The sequence below is a fragment of the Hippocampus zosterae genome, chromosome 6 (assembly GCF_025434085.1).
Source record: "Hippocampus zosterae strain Florida chromosome 6, ASM2543408v3, whole genome shotgun sequence".
In the NCBI taxonomy this organism is placed as follows: domain Eukaryota; kingdom Metazoa; phylum Chordata; class Actinopteri; order Syngnathiformes; family Syngnathidae; genus Hippocampus; species Hippocampus zosterae.
The window spans coordinates 13,309,775-13,329,104 of record NC_067456.1 but is presented as its reverse complement, the minus strand read 5'-3'; the positions used below and the strand labels follow the sequence as shown (position 1 = coordinate 13,329,104).

The following is a 19,330-nucleotide window of genomic DNA, read 5'->3' as shown; positions in this document are numbered from 1 at the left end:
TTGCAATAAAATTGTTATTTATTTAGTAGAGCAAAACATCTCTTTATTTTCGCGATAAGCAATGAAGATGAACAAAAAGTTGAACCAAGCAACAACACTTTTGTGGGCCGAAGGCTATGAGAAGAAGCAATGATTATCTCAGTGCTTCTGATTTTTTGAGTGTACAACCACCTTACTATTAAACTTATGAAAAGGTAAACAAATTAATTACAGAGCTGGACAAAGCAATCAGCCAAAAACCTACCACTTCTCTATGGAATGCAAGGACGACTTTTTCATTCCACAATGCCATATAGTCGCAGCGTGTTCGACGACTAACTCAAAATCAATAAATGTGCTTTTTCATTGAGTATACAGTATTTGGCTCCACTTATGTGATATTGCTGCACCATGATTATCATTTGGAGGAGCGCTTGGAGTGGCTGTCAGCAGCTACTCTCTGGACTACTCATCCCTGGCTAATTCCATTCAGCACAATTCATCAGACTAAGGTACCGGTAGTGACAAAAACAAAAAAAAAAGTACCGAGTTGTATTGTGCAACATCAGTTCGTGCAGAATTGAAAGACAACAAATATTGCACATAAGGAGAACACTCAATGTGTTCAGAAATAAATATGTTGACCATTTTTGCAGGTGCAGATCATTTTTAACCATTTCTAAGTAGCTTGCATGCTGAAAACCCCTGTGCACCACTGGTGTAGAGAATGGAGCACCATGAGGCAATGCTTGTATCCCATTATCACACAAGTCATGCTTCAAGGGTAGACCAGCTCCCACCCGCATATTAGCACATTGGACAACACCTTGCACGTGTTTCCGCCAGCACCGCCACTGTTCCCCGCCCTCAGAGGGTATACAAATTTACAGGTCATATATGGGAACTTTGCATCACTCCTTTGACCTTCATTGCATCTGATCAGTGATTGTGCACTCTGTACACTGAGTTGTGAGAGAAACATCAAAACGGCATATGAAAAAATAACTATCAAAACACATTCCAAACACTTAATGTATCCAGATTAGCAAACTAGTGAAGTGAGCGTCCATCTGTTATCACCAAATTCTTGTCGCACTGTTGCACTCTTTTTTTTCCATTACAATGCACGATATACCCGTTTTTGGTTTTTGCTTTTTTAAATAAAACAAAATCTGAATTTAATGGAGAAACATTAAATTGCTACTGTGCATGTCAAACGCAAGCTCAAATGTAAAGAACAATGAGCATAGAATTGATACACATTTTTGGTTATAAACAAAATTTTCTCGTACAAGTGCTTTGTTTAACTCGTGTAGTTAATATTGGAACATTTCAGGAACATCTTCCTGCTGTTACTGTATCACACCGGATGACATTGATGCAAATGGAAAACAATTTAGTGCGATTGTGAACCGTGAGTCGGTGAGCCAAAAACATGGCAAGATGGGGATTCATCACACTCTTAAGTAGCCTGGTGTCAGTGTTACAAGATAATGAGCCACAACGAAGGCCATCAAAACCAGGGCAGAGATCAACACAAATCGTACCGGTGGCATCGAAGCACTCTTAGTATGCACATTAAGAGCTGCACATTTTGAAATGATGAACTCCAAAACTATAGCAGGAAATGATTATCTAGTGCAGAATCACATAAGGTGATCCACAAGTCTGCCAACAGACCTCTAATCAAACCCGTCCCCAGACGTCATACTTATGGTGGGCCACAGGAAACGCCATGGGGGGCCCGATTATTATTAATAGATCGATAGTTCTTACTTCGCTCCATATATTTGATACTGCCGTACTGTATTAACGCTACATTTCCACTCCCCGTCAATACTGTCGTCTTGAATGCTGCCCTTTGCGACAACCGCTGACAAGTATTATTATATACACCATTTACAGTACAGTGATCATTGACTTATCGCGGCTAAAGGGGAACAGGACTGGGCCGCAATAATTGACAAACCGCGAACGAGGGTTTGCTCCCCTCGCTAGGAAGTGTATAAGGGTACCAGCATGTTTAAAATATGTCAACAGTGATTATACTTAACATATTTGAGACAAAGACTACATCTGTACACATATTTGATTAAATATTTAATTATAAAAGCTTATACAGTAAATGTTGAAGTATAATTTCAAGGATAGGTAAGGTGAACTGCTCCTCCTTTTTGCGTTGAATCACTTGCTTTGTAATGACAGGTGTAAATGTTGCAAAAATTCTCAACCTGAATTTATTTTTTTTAAAAATCAAAGGAATTGCAATATCCATAATTAATGAGCAGCTACGGTCAAGAGCAATTGAACCAGTTTATCAAATAAGTGATACTCCAGTCGTCTTGAATTAAAAGTTAGACGTCCACTTAACGAATATATCTTCATGTTGATGTTCAGAACATCTAAAATGTACTGTATAGCATACATTATAATTCAGTCCCAAATATGATGTCCCCACCAACTGAATAATTCTGGCCATTCTATGTCAGAGTTAAAAAAAAACTGTTATGGTCTTTGGTTAAAGATTTAGACATTGTCCATAATGACCTGCTCTTTCGTGTTGCGCAACCGTTGCGCTGTGTGGTTGTGTATTTCTTCATTATTAAGGCCACTACTACGCATCTGCAAGCCTCATTCTTGTCCGAGCACGCTCTTCTGATTGGATAAACTGCAGCCTGAGTCAGGAGACACAAAACACATCTGCCGTGTTCCACAAATGTTTTCCATTTTGGTTCAGAGCACTGGTAAAGTTATGCGTAACACGGGAATACTCTTGTAGAGTATTTTGGTTGTTATAGAACCTGATAACATGTCACAATGAGGAATGTTTGGGGTGGATCTGTATTAAATATGACTCATTGTTTTGAGTTCCCTTCAATATAGAGGAGTGAGTGCTGAAGCTGACAGCAAAAGGCCTTAAAACAATCCCATCTGTGGTGCCACAGACAAACTCATTTGAATGAACAAACAGCAGCCAGAGGGGGCAGAAAGCCCAGGACATAAGAGCACAGCTGCTCCACATAAAAGTGTCCAACACAACCACAGGCCTGTAAAGGATATCTATAGTAGGAGCAGCGGAAAGAAAAAGTGCAGTGGCTTTTCTTGGTAAAAAAAAAAGTATCTTGATTTTGGTTGGTTGGTAAACTTTACTTTCTTACATTAGAAATGGAAGAGCAATGAAGCCTTGAATTCTTGACAAATAATTTTCAGACACAACATACCCGCAGCTCATCCACACATGCGAATGGAAAGCGGAGCAAGCGCAAAGAAGTGCCAGTAAGTGGGACTTAAAACAGCATGGAAGGAAGACAGAAAGAGATGAGCACAGCATGCAGCGAGAAGGGCAAATGGCAGGACAGGCTGCTTCTGTTCCTATTACAGCATGTACCTGCATTTGCTGCATTGTAGGAGGAGGCTGTCGAATTCCGAGCATCCTTGGTGTCAGATGCCCAAAAGAGATGGATGGATGACGGCTTCAGCTCGGCTGAGTTTCACATAGCATGATGCGAAAGGTTTTTCGTTTGACAGATGGAGAGGAGGAGTGTGACAGCTCCCCGTTTCCTGGCCAAAGCGGTACTGACCCTGGTTGAGTTTACCCAAGCAGCCCGAGGCACATAGGGAGCGGACGCTTCTCGGCTCCCAGCATCTCCGGCCCTTCATCCCACTCTGTGCGGCCCTGATTCCACTACACGCTCCTCGAGACGCATCGCAGAGTGGAGGAGGGGGCTGAGGCGGACACTTTTTCCAGTTAGCATTGCAGCGTAACCGCACGCGCATACATATTCACGGACATACGTACAACGCCACCCCAAGGATGTGGGAAAGGAACTCGGGTGCTCCTCCCAGTCATCCACTCTTCCGCTTTGCTTCCGGAAACACATCCACAAAGCCTTGCACATTTTCAATTCCCCTCCACACGCTTCTGTCATTGCAGTGCAGATTGGAGAGGGGCGGAGGGGGAGGGAGTTGAAAGCAGAGAGGAGACAGGACCGGTCAGGCCGGCCAACCGTGATCTACTCAACTAAAACCAGAGTGTACAGCACCCTCACAGCCCTTCCGCTTCCCTGTCTGTCTGCTGGCTGACAGCAAAAGTCAGCTATTTCTGGAAAGCTAGCAGGCATGGTATTAAGTGTGGCTATGTTGCTTTAAAAAGAAACCTAAGGATCACATTAAGCTAGGCAATATCAAGTCAGAGTGAGGTGTCTACACCAAAGGAAGAACATTAAACAAGCCATTTCATTTTCTGTCTGTTCTGCTCGCCTCTCTGACAACCTTTACAACAACAACAAAAATCCATGGTCATGTTTTCACCTTCCACTGGGAAGTAACTGTTGCTGTATGTACAACCAACTGTCACATCCCTGAGCTGAATTCCAGGGTGGCTCCACACCGGACCCGGCGGCTAGTCCAAAGTCTCTGACCTGCCCTCGCAAGGTCTTTATGCTGTATTGAAAAGTGTAATACTTTTATCTTATTTGCACTTCACGATAGGTTAGCAATGAGACAGTTGAAACAGTTGTTTAATTAAGGGTGTGATTACCTACAATGTAAGTGTGAGCTGTACAGGCAAGCACGAGCAAGAACAGCGTGTCTGAAAAAGACAATTTGTTTCTTCATGTTCGCAACATACGGTACTTATTCCCTTCACAGTGACGAGCAAAGGGAGCTTTGCCCTGATAATAATTTGGTTGACTTGACTTGACTTGACTTGACAGTTCCAGACGGATAACAAGTAACATTGTAGACGTTTTTTGTGAATGTTGAATGCATTGTACACATTTTTAATATGACTGCTTATGATTTGAACACATATATGATTTCATAATAGAAAAACACACTTTATTTTTGCACATGTACAAATTCAAATGCATTAAATGAACCTAACACAATTGAAGTGAGCAGGTTGTCGTGACCCTCGATAACCACTTACAGTTTCTCACGTTGCCCTTGGGCAAAATTAATTGCCCACCCCTGGTCTACACTGAATGTAATGTCATGTGGTATCAACAACATTCATTGCCGATGATATTGTGACTCAACCTCCAAATGAAAGGTGTGACATTCAATACAAATAACATGTTAATATTGCCATCTACCCTTTTGGAAGATTGTCTCTCAAATACATGCAGGTACAGAAAGCAGGACAGAGTGCATGACAAATACTACAACAAATATCTAAACAGGGGCAGCTGCAAATTGATTAGGCATGTTGCATAATGTAAATATACTGTAGTTTTCCTTAATATACCGGTATGCCTATAAATAGTGGACTGAGTTTAGTTATTCAAATAATTGAAAAGCATTTCAAATTAAAAAGGTATTATCACAAATAAGTCAAATACATGCAAAATGAATAATAGCGTTTGTGTAATAGTAGAAATGACAGATGTATTAATATCCCACTACTGCTAGGATAGAGTGCAGCTCCTATACAAACACACACACACAATATACACAAAATGCACAGAAAGACAAGGAAATATGAGCCACATACTTACAAGACCGACTCCTTCTGCTCCAAAGTTGATGAGGGGGGAAAAAAAAAAAGAACTCTCCGAAAAAAAAAAACCCTGAGTGAAACACAGATACCAGGAGGCCAGAAAACCACAGAGTAAGAAGGCAAATGAAGAAGAGCGAATACTAGAAAGAATATAGGGTAGGGGTGGGCGGAGTCTGATGTGGAAAATGGGAGGAGGGGTTGAAAACGCAAGCAAAAAAAAAAAAATGATGGTGTTCTTGATCTTTCTTCACATTGTCTCAGATTCAGGACCACGGAGAGAGCACCAGTAAAATGAAGCCAGAACACAAATTCTATATCTATGCTAACCAACAAACGCAATGAAGAAGAGTTCTTGACAGTCATCAAACAGTTTATTCCCAAACTTGCACAGACCCACTTTAAAAAAAGAATCACGCGAGCCTGGCAGCGTCAAAGTCAAACGGCTCAAATGACTAGATGGGATCTAGTCTAACTTTTGGCCGAGTAGTTTCATCTAAATTTGTACCCAGATGGGGTAACTTATAATATACCGTACAGTATATTAGGAACAAAGCAGTAATGAGAATGAGAATGAATTGCAGTTATTAGGGTTTTTTTCATGCAACATACTTTTTACTTCAACTCTTTAGTTCAGAAGAAACACTACTTTTACTCAGTTACATTGAGCTACATTCCGCCCACCACTTGTATTTTATCTCTGCATATTTTATTTGTACGTCATAAAGACTGTCAAATATTCTATTTCACCATTCCAATGTAACTAAGAGGGGTGTTTGACTCCGTTTCAGCAATTAAACAGAGACAGGCAGTCACATGACAATGTCAAGACCCTACAACGAAAGCAAAGTTTTTAAAGTGACTCATTTCAGTGGAACGTAGCAGAAATCTATGATTTACCGCACAGGTAGGCACCAGCTCACCTGTAAAACCAAGTGAAGACAAGATGCAAATAAATGGACTATAAAAAGAAAGAATTGCAATGTCATCCACTGTCATTTCTGAACTCCACTGCAAGCTTGAAAAACACACAAGAGTCTGTCTTGTTCTGTGTTTGCAAAGTGGAATGCTCAGTTTAATAAAACCAGTATGTCAACTGCTACACATGAAAGCAAATTGCAGCTGTGTGCATTCAAAATAAGCAGGGAGAAAAGCAACCCACAATATGCATGGCGATGAAGATAAAAGCGAAAATTGGCAGAGCTCACCGTGTTTTTGAGCAATGTAACAGATACCAAAATTGCTGAAAATGTGGGTGAATCCACCTCGCCAAGTTCAAGATAGTCAAATTACTCTTTAGATTATCACATAATGATCTCTGCCTGTGTCTGGTGAGCCTCGTGTGCTGTTTCACATTTATAAACATACTAGCTGGTTCGCCGCCCTCCGGCCGGCTCATCAGCTAGTTCCTGCGGAAGGCTGGTAAGGTGGGCCTTTGGCCCACAAAAGTGTTGTTGCTTGGTTCAACTTTTTGTTCATCTTCATTGCTTATCGTGAAAATAAAGAGATGTTTAGCTCTACTAAATAACTAACAATTTCATTGCAATGCTTGTGGGTAGACAACATTTTTTCGCTAAGATGCCCGCGCGATCGTAGTGAGCCACTGCCTGAGCGGCGCAGTGAAGTAGGTACGTTTTGAAAAGGGACAGACGGAAGGACAGACCGCGTGCGGGACGACGCGCAATATATATATATATATATATATGATAGATAGATAGATATATAAAAAAATATATAAGATAGAAGATAAAGTTCATTGTAGACCAGGCATTAATTGTGGTATAATAGTTTAAAGTGATGTTGGAAAATATTCGAATTTGCAAATACTTATTTTATATTTTGTCTACTTTACATACGTACGCCATTGGGAAAAAAAAAACTTAAGAGTCACTCCGCTCTTGAATTTTTCACTGAATACTGAACCTTTACTTCAACTGAATACTGAACCTTTACTTCAACTGTAGTACTTTCAGTGACATTAGTTTTTTTTAAGTGCTCAATCAATAAAAGTGAGTTGATTATATTAAATAATTTGATTACCTTTAATGATTTCTATTGAATCTTTTTAACGGACTAGTTTTCAATACAGGTACACGATATCATCTCCCGAAAGGACCAACATTGATGTGTAGGGACGGTGAATGAACAGTGCCATCTGCTGACAAAAGCCTCAGCGTTGTAAGGCTCTTTAAATCTAATCCATTTTACTTAAAAGTCCCACTAAAGCATATTGTAGTGTCTCAGAAATAGATTAATACACACAATGGTTAAATCTTTGCACGCCTCATTAGTCCCCGCAGGAATTTGCGTGGTGCAGAATATTACATTTGCATGTAGTTTTCAACCCAGCATTAAGATATCGCAAATTCAGGCTGCATTCATACTGCAGGCGTGTAATGCCCAATTAGAATTTTTTTACTCCGTTCTTTTTTGTTCTCCTTCACAGGACCAAAAACGAATGCGCCCTCCAAGGTTAACTGAAGACGTCCACGACACCGTGACACGCATAGGCACGAAGCACGACGTCGAGTGACGAACAGAAAAGACTACGACACACGGCTGTGTTTACGGAAGTAAATATGACCGAACGTTTAGCACCTCATTTTTAAAATCATCTTTGACAGAGGACCGGTGCAGGAGGTAGTGGGATTATTATGGGGAATAAATGAGGTGATGCTTTTATTTCTTGTCATTATATAGAGACGGCCAGTAAATATGACGTCATGCTATTGCCGCGCAGAAGAAATGACCTGTCTGGTTGAATTATATTTATTTTTATTGGCTATGCAGTATGTTTACATTAATATCGAGGTCAAGTGTCTAGTTACACTTTAGATCTTTGCTTTATTATCACTTGTTATAATAATAGTTTATTATTAGTATTATTGTTTTTTTACGAATCTGCCCTAGAAGGCACAAAGCAAATACAAATTTGATTATTTTATAACCACAATGTTCCACAGTGTTTTGTAGATGTTTCCAAAAATTCTAACTTCATTCACGTACATTTATTTGCCTTAGAACTGGTAATTTATTTTTTCAATGCTCATGGAAAAATCAACTTTCAAATCACAGAATCAAGATTTGCTCTCCATAGAATCAGGATTATTCTCTGCGGAGTAAACACAATTTCCCTGCAGATTCCTGGGGGACTAACAGAGGATCAATAGCAACTCTTTGGTCCTGATAGAATGGTGATGTTTGATGAACAAAGGCACCTTGTAACTGAGGTGTGTTTGCCCAAGAGTGACGAATGTGATGTTCTCTGAGCGCGAAAAATGCCTGATCCTGATAAGTGCTTACACAAAGTCGCTCACTGTTCACCCACAACCACAAGCCTGAACAGATACATCATTCATATTTCTCACTGTCTTTAAAAATCATCTTATTTAGCATGAATGTGCTATCTTCCTTTGAATAGTTCAAGTCAAGTCAACTATTTATAGAGCACTTTCAAACAGTCATCACTGCATACAAAGTGCTGTACATGGAGCAATTTAACATATACAATAAACAGTAAAACAAATCAAAATAGTTGCTTGCAATAGTCATGCAAGACTGAAATGAAATACACAAAGCTACTCAAGGTTCTGTAGAGGCTGGGCATCAGTGTGCGCAATGCCATATTCATTCATTCATTCATTCATCTTCCGTACCGCTTGATCCTCACTAGGGTCGCGGGGGGTGCTGGAGCCCATCCCAGCCGTCTCCGGGCAGTAGGCAGGGGACACCCTGAATCGGTTGCCAGCCAATCGCAGGGCACACATAGACGAACAACCATCCACGCTCACACTCACACCTAGGGACAATTTAGAGTGTTCAATCAGCCTGCCATGCATATTTTTGGAATGTGGGAGGAAACCGGAGCGCAATGCCATATTATTTGACAAAATATCGAGGGATGCAAAGCCCATCCCTTATATTTACTGGTACTGCATTGCCGGTCTATATGTAGTCATCCGACTTTCACATTGGGGACCAGGAATATTTAGCCTCACTAAGTCTATCAGCTTCCTCTTAGCGACAAACAGGCTTTGGGATATGGCCAGTAAGAAAAGTAGAGGAAAAGGTCTTTCCCACAGACTCTGAGCATCAACACCAGCCAAGCATGCTCTGCTTTGTTATCCAACAGCAATACTTGGCTGCCTTCTCCTGGCTCAAGCTGGAATGTCAATTGTTTAAAAGAAAGGGTGTGAATGGAAACATTACCACGGCTGAATTTCAAACATCAGGGCGCAAAGGAGATCAGCATTTGGACAAAAGTCTATTATCTTGATCTATGGTGACTAAGTTCACAAAGGCTACACAAATACAAATGGTTCGTCATAGGTAACACTTCAAACACATTGTTGCAGTTGCACTCAAAATGATTCAAGCCCTACTGTTTAAAAGATGGCAACATTAAAAGAAATAACGAGCTGTGCCGACATAGAAACTCTTGTTTTGTTGGGTCATTGAAAACAACTTGGATTTTGCAACCTACGCAAATAAAATCTGTAAATTGGTATATTCATTTTGAGCATAAGTATACATTTTTCACTTAGCTTGAACTTCCCAGCCATCATTTACCAAAATCCACCTTTCCAAGACGGAATCGTGAACGGCCATGCCCCACACCATCTCGGCCTCCGTTCCTTCTCCATTACAAACAGGCACCAATCAAATGAGGTGGGATTGGGGCAGGATCAAGTGAACTGTGGAACGTCCACTCTGTACTCACGGTATGCGGGGTTCTGCCATTTGATTTTCAAGAGTAGTTCTACAGCAATTCAAAATATGAATTACTGTGTCATGATGTGGAAATGCTGCAAAGCTTTCACACAAGATAAAAGTCAATTTCCGGGTTTAAGTCAGTCAGAGGCAGCCGTCCGCCGTCAATGCATAAAAATGCAGCATATGCAAGCCACATATTTTGTGTTTGCAACAAGGCTAAATCATAATTCCAATTTCCTATGTACCAAGGGTTGCAATAGTGTAGCTTGTAGTAAAAATGTCTGCAAGTCATGCGTACGTCGCCAGGTTCATAGACCTCGAAAAGAGAGCTCGCTTTCATTCATTTTTAGCCGCTTCTGAGTTGCTGCCACTAGCGGCTTGTCTTCGTCACCCTTGTGATGGCAGTCGACATAGCTGCCAGCTACAGGGAGGGGGCAATGTCTTCATTACGGTCAACACCTCCGGAAAGGTTCAACAGAATGCAATTCGCCCTCCCTTTGGAGACTTGCCGATCTCTCATTCAAGGGACAGAGTGAGCAGGGCGTACCATCTGCCAAAATGTTTTTCTACAAGCTATACTATTTCATCCATTGGTACATAGGATATTGTAAATATGGTTAAGCGTTGTGGTAAAACACAAATGATGTGTATTGTATATACTGTATTTTTATGTCTTGGCACCAGCTCTCGCTCTCTTAACTCATTCACTCCCAAAGACGTTTTTAAACGTCTTTTCAGACTTGGTCCAGAATTGGCTGGTACTGAATGAGTTAAAACCAAGAAACGCGGGTGTGCAGTTACTTGCCGCATCTCTTAAAGAAGCAGCTACATCTCTCAGCCAATCAGATGACAGTGATGTCACAGCACGGTTTGGGCTGCGTTTTAGAACCACTTCAGAGCAGGTTCCATTTGAACTGCATGGCTCCAAAAAAGTGCAACAGAAAAGCGAACGCCCAGGGTGGGGGCAGGCTGTTTCAGGGTAGAACAATGGAAAAGCAGTTGAAGTTTAGTATTTTACGGACGCTCCACTTCCTACAAATAAGAAGCCGCCTGCACTTACTTACCAGACTGGTCATTCATCATGCGAATGGCTTTAGCTTTAGCCAACTCAAGGGCTGTGATCCATCGCTGCCGCTCCACCTCGGTACTAGCTTTCAGGTGGTATGTGCGGCCACTGCTGCTCAGGACAATGTTGCAGGCATCCTCTGTGTCGATGTGAGCGGTGGCCAGATTGATTGTCCCACGACATGTGTGCGCCATTTCCGCCTGTGTCCTGCAAAAGGAAAACACGCATGGAGAGGCAAGTTGGCACAAGGAACATTTTGTGCATGTGTCACCATTGAGCGGGCCATGGATGTCTACAAAACGATGTCACTGTCTGCTCTGGTACGAAAAGAGAAAAATAAAAAACTGAGCAAACAGAATGGGAATGGGGATTTAAAAACGTGTAGAGGAAAAGAAAAACAAAGCCCCGTCCCACACCCATTCCCTGAAAAAGAGTTGAATTAGTAAATATAAAACAGAGTTTGATTCCCAAAACAAATTCATAAGATTTCAAATTCATCTTATCCGTCTCGGCTGAACGAGTCCAAAGAACAAACATTCATGCACTTTTTCATACATTGGGTGAATGTAAACCTAACGTAGCGTATTTCTGCCTGATGAATGGTTTTGCTAATCCGCCCATTCTGGCACCTCTTCTGGCTTTTGGACGACAGTTTGTTTGTCAAGAGTGCCAGGTTTCGTTCTGGCTGAACACATGGTAAATAAGCCTTCATATAGGGGAATAAGGACCTTATTTAGCACCCAAGCCGGAGAGCCTCTCACGGCCGCATGAGTCATCAAAAAGCATGATGGCAGTTTGGAGGGGGAAGTCAGAAGTGAGTCATCATTTTACGGTAGCCTGAAGACGGGATGGGGTTTAGTTAGGGTGTGTTTTTGTGTGTGCGTGTGACAGCTCATTTCCGACCTCAGACTGGTTCCTATGTTAATTATAATTGTGGTTGAAAATTGAAGACTACAGTCTAGTTTTTCTTTTAATTCCTCATTGAAAAAGGAGCATTCAAGTTTTTCCTCATGACATTGTAGCGTGAAAGTAGCAATTATCGACTAGTGTAGACTGAATGGGTGGCAATGGGGAAACGCCAGTACTGGGAATGTAATGGATCACAGTAACGTACCGTTAAAAAAAAAAAAAAAAAAAAAAGAAAATCACAACAAAGACTATGGATCAGTTCATTTTTGGAACAATGACCTTAGTTTTTTTTTTCATATGCACTGTGAACTGAACAAGTGCCATAAAATAACTTGTGAACTGAACTTCGCACTAGTTTGCGTCAAAAATGAACTTCCCCAACACTGGCTGCAAGCAATAGCTGGGCATAATTTCACAAAACTCACTTGTATTCTTTGGCGTTTGACTCAGCATGACTTAGATTTGCTATTGTTTTTACTGCTTGGTGCTTTCTACCGCCTTATTACTTATTACTTATTACTGATTCGTCTTACTGTTTATTGTATATGTTAAATCGCTCCATGTACAGCACTTTGTATGCAGCGATGGCTGTTTGAAAGTGCTCTATAAATACTGTTGACTTGACTTGACTTGACATTAGAAAGAAAAGCCTATACAGGTTTTATAATCTAACATGCCGAACCAAACTGCAGTATCACATGCTAGATATGAAAATGTTCTCCCATTGGTCCAAAACCAGCCATTTGAGAGCATACAGTCATGTGGTCGGTGGGTGCTAATGCCCATTCAGTAATTCCAGAGTGAGGCCTTACTGCCACTAGCATCTGGCTCTCAAAGCACTAAGCTCAACAACAACTCCAGTCACAGTTGACACTGACAAGGTGGTTGCCGCCTCATTACGGTCTGGAGGGGTTGGCGCTGAATCCGCCCCAGCAGCTTTCACTTGCTTGTGTTAATCCGCAACAAGCGACGCATTCAGTTGTTCAGACAAGTCCACATAAGGGCTGCACAAGAAGCAGTCAGCAGCCGAGATTTCTTTCACCGGCTCAAATTCAGAGTACTTGTGCTAAATGGGTCTGCAAGCTGGATAGGTAAGAGAAGGTCCAGATCTATACAGTGCGAAGGTGAGGCCATGCAAAGGTTATGGATTCATCCATAGAAGCTAAACCACAGGTGCATTATGATGCATGAGGTGAGAGGGGAAGAAGCTGAGGGTAGGTTGTGCACCCGTCAGAATACCGCGTCATTCACTCGTCCTTTGTGCGCACACCCATCATAAAACAAATCCAAATCTGGAGCAAGTCATGATGGAATACGAGCGGGTGAATAACAGAGCATGCTGACATAGTGCAAACAGGGACAGGACAAGGAAATGACAACACCCAGCTGGAGAATTCAGATAACTTTGTTGTAGCTCATAATGTTGTATCGTGCAACACAGTGGGAAGGTACCAAAGGATTGCTGATGAGGACAAGGGGAACATAAGATAGCAAAGCCAAACAAATACATTCAAAACGGACACGAGCAAGTAGATGACTGAAACAATTAAGATAGGAAACAGTTCCAAGCTCTTTCTTTAAGGTACCACTTTCACACACTACCCCCCCCCCCCCTAAAAAAAAAAACAAAAACAATACAAAACGATGCGAACCCCCTACCACCACACACACACACACACCCGCCTCCTCTTCTAAGAACGACCGGAGCAGATTCACTGATTTGGCAGATCAAGGAGCATTTAGCCATTTAATGCCTTATAATCTTCTTTAAAGCAGCCAGCCAGATCTCATTAAAGAGGCGCATAAGAGGAGCTGACAGCATTAAAACGAGAAGCAAAACTAAATGAGGAAATTGAATATGGAATGAAGACTTAAAAATAATTTAGGTAAGAAGGTTATCTGGGTGAATACGCAACAAGAAGCCTGATAGGGAATGAAGGGGGGAAAAAAAGCCACCCATGTCGTCCTGTGAGTCCAACGGGTAAAATCTCGATAAGACAGATGCATCTCAATAAAAGTCATTACAATTTAACAGAGGCAGGTGCTGAGTTGAGGTATTGATTTTGCTGTTCTGTCGTTGCACTTTGCCTTCTCCACGACAAGTTAAGGAGCAGAACATGTTACTTTCAAAGCGACAGACCTTGGCAATGAAAGAGCTCCCTCAGATCACCGACTGGGCCTCCAACTGCCCCAAGTACTACTCGCCACAACATGAAATCTGACCTTTGACAAAGGGCAAAAAAATACTGATCACAGCTTCTTATGCTGATGATAGATATGCATCTGTTTGGCATATTTCATCTGCGTTTATTGTGATCAATATAGAGGGTCCAAAAAATTCAATCGTTAAGATCATAAAAACACTAGAATGTACAAAAAAGTCCAACTGTTGCGAATATTTTGCATCTTAATTCGGGGTGTAATAAAAAACAAGAAAAACAACTCCAATCAGAAAAGTGTTTTTTATTTAGAACCAAATTGAATCGTTCCACTTTAAAATATATCGAAATACGTCTCAGATTGTCTCATATTGAACAACACATATCTGTTTCTGAGAGTGAATTACATTTGTTACTTGCTTTTTTGAAAACTTGCCACAAAGTCGCTATGGGGTTCCAAAAACGACTTAACGTCGGGGGGAACAAAAAACCTGAACACACCAAATATCGATTATAATATAATTATTGATGTACTTTTTTAATCTAACCTAAAACTAGAAACAAAAATATGATGAAAAGATACAACAGGAAATAAAAATGTCGTAAACACGCAGGGGCATTGGTTACACTTAACATGTTGTCAGGTCTCACACTTTTTATTTTTACTTCTCTCACAAGATTAAAAAAAACAAAAAAAAACAAACATGTAGCCTGCCATTAAAAAAAATCCTTCAGGTTAGACACACAGTGGGCTGGAGCAGAGGATGAGACAACGACTAGTCTGTGCTCAGACGTCGCGCAGTGATGGCAATGGCCTTACAACATAATGGACTATTAATAGAGGGCAGCAGCAGCAGCAGGTGGCTCTGCTTTCACCACAGGCTCTGACATTCATACCTTTGTGTCAAATGACACGCGCTACATTGAAAACTGCTAAAGAGGCTTCCTCAGTGAGTATGCTGATACAACAACTCTGGCTGGACATTTCTTCCATTTTACAATCAGCAACAGCTGCAGCTGATTGGTCAGGATCGCCCCCTGCCACCATGGGATCCCAATTCAAGTCATCGACCGGAAGAACAATGAGAACAAAAGAACTTTGAGCTTTGTCAAGTGGGGTCAAACAAAGCTAGAGAGGATGCATGGACCATGCACCCCTAAAATCCTCAAAGGACCGTGTGGTGTCCTTGAGCATCACTGATACCCTGAACTTCTCTCCGGGCATTATGTCAAGCCCTGCTTCAATGTACGTCTAAAAGCCCGAAAATATTTAACAACATAATCCTCAGCAAATACTCTAAAAACCCATTTTGCTCGTTACATCACAAAGCACAATGCACCCACTTAGCTGAAAGGTAGACTTCCTTAATTATTTACAATGTCACTCACAGCTTTGACAGATAATACTGCAGTAACCTTCAACAGTTGTATGTCGAAATATAGTCGGTGCACTTACTGTACATTCAACTGAAAAATGTTTTATGGCTCTAAGGATGTAGCAACGTAGTTCTACAAGAAACTACAGAATACCTTTCTGACAGTATCACGAGAAAACGGGCATTACGCATCTTTGCCTTTTTGATACGGCACTCGTATTGGATTGCGGATTAATGAAGAAGTGGGAGGGTGAAGGTGTCAGGTAGAATTTAGACTGACATGTCCACTATCAGTGTTTGCCAACTTTCACTGAGCCAAGGCACATATTACATGATGAAAAATATTCATGGTACACCACCAAGCAAATGTCACAAAATGTGACAATAATCTTCAGCAAATATTAGCTTAAAAAAATAAATACACGTTTTTTATATTTCCCCCTTCCGATGCTTACATTAACTGCAAGTACCGTATTTTCACAACTATAGGGCGCCATTAAAAGTCTTAAATTTTCTCCAAAATGGACAGGATGCCTTATGATGCGGAGCGTCTTATGTATGCACTGAGTTCCAAAACTTGACTAACAGCCGACATGCTGTTTATATAGAGAAAAGGCGGAAGTGAGTGAGGACAGGCATGCGGCGAAGAAGTCCGCCAATGAGTGAAGGGTGGGCGTGTAAGTGGACGCTAAAGGGACGCCGCAAGCAGGTACCAAGACCTGTATAAAGTGTGGCTATGTGCATTATTAGAAAAAAAAACAACTTCGGTTTTGGTTTCTAAGAACCCCCGAAAATAAATTCTTCAAAGAGACACGCCTATGAAGCTCAGTTCAAACTTCAAGCCATCGGTTATGCTTTTGGCATGCGTGCCCATCTCACAACAGCGGTGAAAAACCAAGTCAAGCAAATGAACTCTGAGCTTGCCGTCATTCTTGGAGGCTTGACTAAAGAACTCTAACCGCTGGACATCGGCATCAACCGGGCGTTCAAAGTAAAGTTGCGAGCGGCATGGGAACAATGGATGATTGATGCCAAACACAACTTTACAAAGAGTGAGTTACGCCACAATTTGCGAATGGATTGTGGCTGCTTGGACGAACGTGTCTGCTTGCACTGTTGTTCGAGCTTTTGGCAAAGCCGGCATTATTTCTGTGGAACCACATGGCAATGAGAGTGACTCTGACAACGAGAGGGAACCTGGCGTTTTTGATGGATTACCGGTACTTGCACAATTGTTCAATTCTGATACAGAAGATGAGGACATTGATGGATTTCTGATCTGATGATTGATCGAAAAACATGAGTACATTGTACGATGGCTAAATAAAATACAACCGAACTCAGTTTTGCTTCAGTTGCCTTTTTAAAAATGTGTTTTTAGCGTGTATCCGTATGTCTTGGCATACTACCGTATGCTTCAAGCTAACGTGTTTTCAGCGTGTGCGCATTCTTGCCGTATGTTTAAGCTGGAGGATGTTTTACCACTGTAAAACTGCGCCCAATAATACAGTGCGTTTTGTCTGTGTCAAATACAGAAATAGCACCTGTTAATGAGACTGCGGCCAACAATACGGTGCGCCGAATGGTCGTGAAAATACGGTATAATAAAATATGACCCAACAGTTTACCATTATTTTGAATTTATCTCACAATGGTTGACTAAAAATAAATTGAAAAAAGACTGATTTTGAAAAATGATTTATATGGATGTACGAGCATATGTGGCAAAGACTCTGTAACTTCCACTAACAACCCAGTCTAAACTTAGCTCCTCCCTGACAACATAACGTGTCTCTTGCCAAGATGCATCACTTCGACATACTTCCTTGACACCAATTCCGATTCAGACAGGTTTAGGTGGCATATTGTGGCATTTTATCCGTGGGATTGCTGTAGTGAAACAATGGTGTTGATGTACAAACATTTTTTTTTACTGTTTTTGAAATCTAGGCCCGTTTAGTTGAACACGAAGCAACTGTGTTGTTTGGATGGCAACAGGCTGAAACGTGTTAAGTGTACCTTATGTCATCTAGGTGAAGACCATTAAATGGTTCTGCCGGTCATTACACTACATTTCCAAAAGAAGACTAAGAAATACATTATTTTTAGTGAATAAATTATCATTTTGGCAGAACTGAGATGGGGATGGAATTGATCATTTCCTACGACACACCTTAGCGCTGCAAACTATTCTACATACTGACAAAAATAAGTGTGTCACACTATTGTTTTTATCATTTCTTTCGGTTGCATTTTGTCTGGGGCTCGTGTGCCCTGCAAGAAACACCTCGGCTACAGGTGTGAGATGTTGCACAATAACATTGCTTAGTATTGATTCCGATGAATCGTCTTCAACCGTCACAATCACCAATTAAAACCTGGCAATACAAATAAATAAATAAATAAATAAATGGCGGACCATATGTTTAGAAATGAGGGCGTATGAAGCTTGACTCTCATCAAGAATGAAAGTAGCTAGCTTGGCGAGCTACGGGACGTCGTTCCTACAATGAGTGCGGTTATGTGTCACAAACGTGTCAACGGGCACATTTGTGACAGAACATAGTTCGGCGAGCGCAGCGGACGTCCTGTCGCCACTGCCAAACCAGCTGCCATTTGGAACAAAACAGCCACGTTGTTGAAAGTGGCTGTCAGCTGGCCGCCTGACAGCGACAGTTAGCCCGCTAGCCAGCCGCTGAATACAGCTGGAGTGATGCACCAATGGAACTCGCTCCGTGTCCATTATTAGTTCTTTACAGCAAGCCCGTTGACTGTAGTCTGTATGTTTTTACCTGTAATATGACAGCAGGCCATTGCTTAGGACGAACCATCGCCGCTGGTATCCTTTCAGGTAGTTGGTCCATTTAAAAAGCCAACCTTTGTAAGTATCCGAGCCTGCTGCAGCTGCTGCAGCCACCAGCGGGGCCGCAGCAGAAGCGGATGCCGAGCCCTTCCCTTGCTCACTCATCCTCCGCTCAGCCGCACGCAGGTTTCATCGACAGGGACACCGCCAACAGCAACCCTGCTTGGATAGCGAGCGAACGAGCAAGTCGGCGGCGACGACGAAAGGGCGTAGCGGAGGAAGGTCCGCCCTGAGAGCGAGCGAGAGAGCCGAGTGCCCTCCTTTTCACATGACGCTTCTGCTGTTGGGTACTGTAGTGTAGAGCAGTTTCCCAACCTATTGGATATTGTGCATATTGTATATTGTGTGTCAAAAGACAATGTCACAACTAGTAGAGGCACAGATGAATTGCATCAAGTCGAAAGGCATTTTAATTGTTCTGGCGGTCACAATATGTCGCTGGCAAAGACAGACGAATAAATACACACCATTTGTTCTAATTACATATTTTTCAATTAGTGGGTTTTCAATGTTCTTTTTTTTATTATTATTATTATTTATATTTGTTAAAACTAAGTATGACCTGAAAGCAGTACAGGAGTGGAAAAACAAGTTAGGCCTCTCTGGCCCCATCTTGTTTGTCTAACTGGATTTGCAAGAAAACACAACACCCAAGTAAAAACAACCAATCAAAGACAGTTGCTGTGACTGGCAAGATGTTAATCATTTCTTATGCACGACAGAATCCACAACACAGATTATCATACACTGAAAAAAATATTTCTTCAC

At 41.5% G+C, this 19,330-nt stretch overlaps 1 protein-coding gene across 3 annotated transcripts in view; it reads right to left on the bottom strand.

Moving 5' to 3' along the window:
• Positions 1-18,813, bottom strand: part of osbp2b (oxysterol binding protein 2b) — a 34,246-nt gene extending 15,433 nt beyond the window's left edge. Inside the window, exons 1-2 of one of the 3 annotated variants that reach the window (XM_052067739.1) lie at positions 18,492-18,813; positions 11,254-11,462 (exon numbers count right to left, since the gene is read on the bottom strand). In XM_052067739.1, the coding sequence (XP_051923699.1) occupies positions 11,254-11,462; positions 18,492-18,667 (385 nt within the window). In that variant the 5' untranslated portion in view covers positions 18,668-18,813. Of the gene's footprint in view, positions 1-3,367; positions 3,383-3,560; positions 3,812-11,253; positions 11,463-18,491 lie in introns of those variants that run through there. The other 2 variants (XM_052067740.1, XM_052067741.1) reach the window with 2 other exon arrangements.
• Positions 18,814-19,330: the final 517 nt, after the last annotated feature.